This window comes from Hibiscus syriacus, unplaced genomic scaffold (genome assembly GCF_006381635.1).
Source record: "Hibiscus syriacus cultivar Baekdansim isolate YM2019G1 unplaced genomic scaffold, ASM638163v2 tig00110903_pilon, whole genome shotgun sequence".
NCBI classification, from domain to species: domain Eukaryota; kingdom Viridiplantae; phylum Streptophyta; class Magnoliopsida; order Malvales; family Malvaceae; genus Hibiscus; species Hibiscus syriacus.
Window position 1 is genome coordinate 416,839 of NW_024062906.1, and position 5,690 is coordinate 422,528.

The 5,690-nt window shown below is 37.0% G+C and overlaps 2 protein-coding genes across 2 annotated transcripts; both read left to right on the top strand.

Moving 5' to 3' along the window:
- The first annotated feature begins 210 nt into the window (after positions 1 to 210).
- On the top strand, positions 211 to 2,902 carry LOC120146193 (ER membrane protein complex subunit 8/9 homolog). The gene is made up of 5 exons (XM_039159828.1): positions 211 to 479; positions 759 to 905; positions 1,029 to 1,088; positions 2,335 to 2,501; positions 2,576 to 2,902. Exons 1-5 carry the CDS (start codon positions 270 to 272, stop codon positions 2,604 to 2,606), a joined length of 615 nt encoding a protein of 204 aa, XP_039015759.1. The 5' UTR covers positions 211 to 269; the 3' UTR covers positions 2,607 to 2,902.
- Positions 2,903 to 3,246: 344 nt separating this feature from the next.
- On the top strand, positions 3,247 to 5,216 carry LOC120146189 (pentatricopeptide repeat-containing protein At5g66520-like). Its single transcript, XM_039159826.1, has one exon. It carries the CDS (start codon positions 3,301 to 3,303, stop codon positions 5,131 to 5,133), a length of 1,833 nt encoding a protein of 610 aa, XP_039015757.1. The 5' UTR covers positions 3,247 to 3,300; the 3' UTR covers positions 5,134 to 5,216.
- The last annotated feature ends 474 nt before the right edge of the window (positions 5,217 to 5,690 follow it).

Genomic DNA, 5,690 nt, shown 5'->3' on the forward strand with positions numbered 1-5,690 from the left:
TCACTTTTGTTAATTGTTAACGGCTAGTGATTTGATTAAATGTATTTAAATAATTATATAACCTGATTGACAAGAATTTAAAAATGGTGGTGAAAATGAAAAGAAACTATAGTTGGATGGTCATTGTTATAGTTTACTCTATATATTTACGAAATTACACTGCCGATTTAACTCGTTTGCTTTAAACTTCACGCTCACACTCATTACTCTCATCTTATTATTCAGTTGCCGGCACTCGTGCACTCAGTGAGTTTATTCAATCACACAAAATGGTGGCCGAGTTAAAGTACGAGATCTCACAGAATGCTTACATCAAGTTGGTTCTACATGCTCTGAAGCACAAAACGACGGCGGTCAACGGCGTCTTACTCGGCCGAGTAAACCCGCAAAATGAAAGCGTTGTTGAGATCATCGACTCAGCCCCTCTTTTCCACTCTAACCTTGCTTTGTTGCCTCCTCTCGAGATCGCCCTAATCATGGTATCAATATTCTCTTTTTTTTAGGGTTAACTAGATTTATATATTTCTCTTATTCATTTAATAAATTCTTCCTTGGAACGATTAGTTTGCAAAATCAGAGTTTTATGGTGGTTTATTTATTGGGCTTTGATCACAGATTCAATTATGTTGTTATAAACTGTTTTTGTTTTGGTAAAGTATTTTTTCCCCTAAAAAAAGGGAAGAAAATACCCTTTTGAACTATTCCCTTTTCAATTTGAAACTCATTTAGAGGTGTTCTGATGTATTGATTTTGAACAGATTGAGGAACATTATGGATCCAAGGGCTTAGGAATTGTGGGCTATTTCCATGCAAATGAGAGGTTTGATGATGCAGAGCTAGGCATTGTGGCAAAGAATATAGGTGATCATATTTGTCGGTACTTTCCCCAAGCTGCTGTTTTCTTGGTATGTATTTTATTCTTCTGCTAATTGCTAATTGAATATACGCATGTGTGTTATTATATGCTGCTTTGGTGGTTATGGCTATTGTCTATGTCTCAAGTTTGTTTGTGATTTTCTTTTTTGTAGTTGGATAACAAAAAGCTTGCAGCTTTGCCCAAGGGGAAAGACCAAAGTCCTGTACTGCAGGTGTGTACTGTGATGGTTTAAGTTCTAATTAAATATTGCTTTCTTGTTTTTGATTGAATTGAGGAAAGTGATGGGGTAAGATTCAACCTATGCTACTCAGACTCAAGTATGAGGATTTGGATATGGGTATATTTCCGACACAATATGGTCAGTCTTGTTTGAAATTTTCCATAAATTTGGAGTGTCCTTGGTGGGTCATATTTTTCACTGCATGGGAGAGATACCATTTAACTGTGGTAATGAGTTAGAAAATTAGCACAATTGATATAGGGAGAAAAGTTTAAGGCGGAAAAATCACTATATACAGGTCAATAAGATTGCTGGCATTAGTTCTATCTGAGAACTTTCTGGTATAGGAGTTAAATTCAGAAGCATCTAGGTGTGCCTTAAGGTTTCTGCTGCTTTGTATATGCGTGTAAGTTTTTTTCTTTTTCTTTTGGGTTGCTTCCCATGACTGGAGCTGTTGAAATCATATTCTGAGTACATGGATAACCTTGGGGTTTCGTATATTTGGTCTGTGTATTGGTCTGTGTTGTAGACATATTGATGTACCGACAGTATAGGCTTCAAATACAATTGCCATTCCCGATTCCAATGTATAATTCTACATCTCTCTTTTATCAGAATCGGGATACTTGATAGGAGCAAGGGCCCATTGCTTTTCTCGATATCAGTTCATGGATTCATTTGTGAATCATCCAAATGCCCCTCTCCCCTCTCCCCATCCTTAGTTTCTTGCTTTTGATGTTTCAAACTTCATTTAGTCCTTTATGATGCTACATGCCTAGCATGACAATATCAGTACTATTAGTAAAAAAGGTTCTCGAAATATTCCTGTTGCCCATTAATGTGAAACTGTTTTATTTTGATCGAAATTTGTAGTGCCCATCAGATATTGTGCATTGGTTACAGCAAATGTTCTCCAATAGCTATTTTAAGTCCAAATTAGATCTTTTGAAATTTACTTTCAGTTCAACTCATTCTGCATTAGTTACAGCATATGGCCTCCATGACTACTGTTTTAACTTTAAGTCCAATTAGATCTTTTGAAATTTACTTTTGGTTCAACTGTTATCTGTTTTAAGTCCAATTAGATCTTTTGGAATTTACTTTCAATTCAACTCTCTGGTCGTTTTGACTTTTGAGGTATTTTCCTTCAAAAGTTTTGGATCTGTAATGTATTCATGGTCCTATAACCTATACAATGCCTTTGACTGATGGGAATATTCTCCTTGTCATGCACAAGCTTTATATAAGGGATGCATCCAAGAATTGGAAACTGGCTGGACCAGATGGAGGCAGCCAATTGGTAATTAAGGAACCAGCTGCCAATGTTGTTTTGTCGGATTACATTTCATCTGAAAAATGGCAGGATGTTGTCGATTTCGATGACCATCTCGACGACATTAAGATGTAATTTCTGCATTCTTGTCTTTTCTTATATTCTAATAGAGCACGATTTTATATGTTAATCTTTCTGATTGCAGGGACTGGCTTAATCCAGAACTCTTCAAATAAGATCCTTCGATTGCCAAATTGAAGTAGACAATGAATTCTAGAAACCATTGGAGATTCTGTTCAGATTACTAACCGGGTATCGGTTATAAAATTCATGAAGATACGGTCCTCATTTCTTAAGTAACAACTGCTTTAAGGTCATTGGCAACAAACTTGTTAGTGGAATGCAGTGCCAATCTGTTTTTAGTTTATTGCAATTCCTTTGTCTTTGTTGGGTTTTTTTCAATAATCTAGTGATTGGGTTTTTGACATTGAGGTTGTTAATGGATTATGAACGCATTGACCATATCATTTCAGAAATTTGGCTTAAAATACCATTTTCATGGGCTTAAAAGATCTTACATATGCTAGAAAAACAAATCCTTGAAATTATATTTATACCTCTTAGTTGGGTGGGTTAATATGGGTTGGGTTTATTTTGGTTTTGGATCATTCTTATTAGTTTTTAGTTTGAATCATTTCTTGTTCAAGTTGTTTTGGTTTGGGTTATTTTATGTGGTTACTTGTTCCAACATTTTTTAGTTTGGGTCTAACTTAGATTATTTTTTTTAAGAAAAAAATTGAATTGGGGTTATTGTGATCTATTTTGATTAAAGGAAGCTAAACTTTGAACCAATCATTCTAAAACAACGAACTTGAGTGGCTAAATCTAAACAATCTTCGTCTTCAAGCCAATTGAAGTTGAACCAAAGAGATGCAAATCTCCATGTCTTCTTCACCAGCTCAAACCCTTGTCTCCAACTTCAAATCCCCATTAGAGCTGAAACAAGCTCATGCCCATCTCATTAAAACCAACTCTCCTCTCTCTCTCATCCCTCCCTCTCGGATCGCTTCCGTTTGTGCTGTATCTCTCGCTGATATCTCTTACGCCCATCGACTTCTCACCCATTTCTCTCAACCCCAAATCGTCGTTTGGAACTCTTGCCTGAAAACTTTTGCTGAAAGTGACTCCCCCTTTGATGCCATCCTTTTGTTTCGTCGTTTACGTGAACTCGATGTTGTTCCCGACAGTTTCACCTGCGCTTTCGTTCTCAAAGCTTGCACCGCTTTGTTGGATGATAAAAATGGCAAGATCATTCACGGGGTTATCGAGAAACTTGGGCTTCATTGGAACTTGGTTTTGCAAAATATGGTTTTGAATTTTTATGGATTGTGCGGAGAAATGAGTACTGCTCGGTTGGTGTTCGATAAAATGCCCCAACGAGATGTTGTCAGTTGGAATGTTATGATTACCCATCTGGTGAAAAACGGAGATTTCGAGGGTGCTTACGTGTTATTTTCCTGTATGCCTGAGAGAAATGTGAGGTCGTGGACAATGATGATTTCTGCTTGTGTTCACAGCGGGAAGCCCAGGGAAGGGGTTGAATTGTTTATGGAGATGGAGAAGATCGGAGTGCAGGCTAATGAGGTCACTGTGGTGGCTGTTCTTTCAGCTTGTGCTGATTTGGGTGCACTTGAGTTGGGAAAGAGAGTCCACGAATACTCCAAAAGAAGTGGAATTAGAAGCAATGTCAGAGTTTCAAATACTTTGATTGACATGTATGTGAAATGTGGTTGCTTGGAGGAAGCTAGGAGGGTTTTCGAGGAGATGGAGGAACGAACAGTCGTTTCATGGTCAACTATGATACAAGGGCTCGCAATCCATGGACAAGCTCAGGAAGTTCTAAGGGTTTTCTCAATGATGATTGAGATGGGGATGATGCCTAATGGGGTTACCTTTATTGGACTCTTGCATGCATGTAGTCATATAGGGTTGGTTGATGAAGGTCGTCGGTTCTTTTCCGGCATGACTAGAGACTACGGCATTATACCCGAGATTGAGCATTATGGTTGCATGGTTGATCTTTATAGCCGAGCAGGGCTTCTTCAAGAAGCCCACGAGTTCATAATGAATATGCCTATAAAACCGAATGGAGTTATATGGGGAGCTCTCCTTGGTGGATGCAAGACTCATAAAAACATTGAACTAGCTGAGGAAGCTACTAGACATCTTGCTCGACTTGATCCTCTTAATGATGGATACTACGTTGTTTTATCTAATATCTATGCTGAAGCTGAAAGATGGATAGATGCAGTAAGAGTAAGGAAGCTAATGAAAAACCGTGGCGTGAAGAAGACAATTGGGTGTAGTTCAATCATGGTCGATGGAGTCATTCATGAATTTGTTGCCGGAGATGATTCACATTCTCAAGCTTTTGAAATATTTGATATGTGGGAAAAACTAGTGAATTACATGAAGCTAAGAGGATATAAACCAGACACATCTGTTGTTCTATTGGACGTAGAAGAGAAAGAGAAGGAGAAGTTTCTATATCGACATAGCGAAAAGTTAGCACTCTGTTTCGGACTGATAAACACACCACCTGGATCGGTGATTAGGATAATGAAGAACCTACGTGTTTGTGAAGACTGTCATGTAGCTTTCAAATTGATATCATCAATTGTTAATCGGGAAATTGTTGTCCGTGACCGGAATCGTTTCCATTGTTTCAAAGATGGTGCTTGCTCTTGCCAGGATTACTGGTAAGCAATTCAAAAACATCATTATTAACCATGCACCATGCAAATCAAACTTTTTACACAATTGATATATGTATAAAATAATTTCGGTAGTTTAATATATGTAAAACATGATGTTTTGGATAAAATGATATGGGTCTTCAATCTTTGATAAGCGAAGACATTAACAATCTGTTTCTTCCTTTTGTAATTTATAACAAATCTCGTGTGTTTCTTATTACCAACAAGATCAAGGACTTGATTAAAGAATTGGGCAACCTTTAGCTTATTATTTCTGGAGATGTACGGCAATGTGCTGAAGGACAATGGTTACTGGTTTCCAAGCTCGAATTTAGACTCGAACTCGAGCTTGAACCTAAACCTTAATTACATGAAAATCTTATATTGCATTTAAAAGTACATATAAGTTTTAATATTATCAATAATTTAATTTTTAAAATTAAAGATTTTAATATATTGTTTTTGAGTTACTGGCGAACTTTTCGAGTCGAATATCAAATAGCTTTTTTCAACTCATTACAAACTCCAGTCAATTCCATTTTATTCGAATGTTGATCGAATTTT

Coding starts and splice junctions, on each gene's coding strand:
- LOC120146189 (XM_039159826.1), top strand. CDS start 3,301: ATGCAAATCTCCATGTCTTCTTCACCAGCTCAAACCCTTGTCTCCAAC.
- LOC120146193 (XM_039159828.1), top strand. CDS start 270: ATGGTGGCCGAGTTAAAGTACGAGATCTCACAGAATGCTTACATCAAG. Junction 906..1,028: donor CCCAAGCTGCTGTTTTCTTG/GTATGTATTTTA, acceptor TCTTTTTTGTAG/TTGGATAACAAAAAGCTTGC. Junction 2,502..2,575: donor CATCTCGACGACATTAAGAT/GTAATTTCTGCA, acceptor TTCTGATTGCAG/GGACTGGCTTAATCCAGAAC.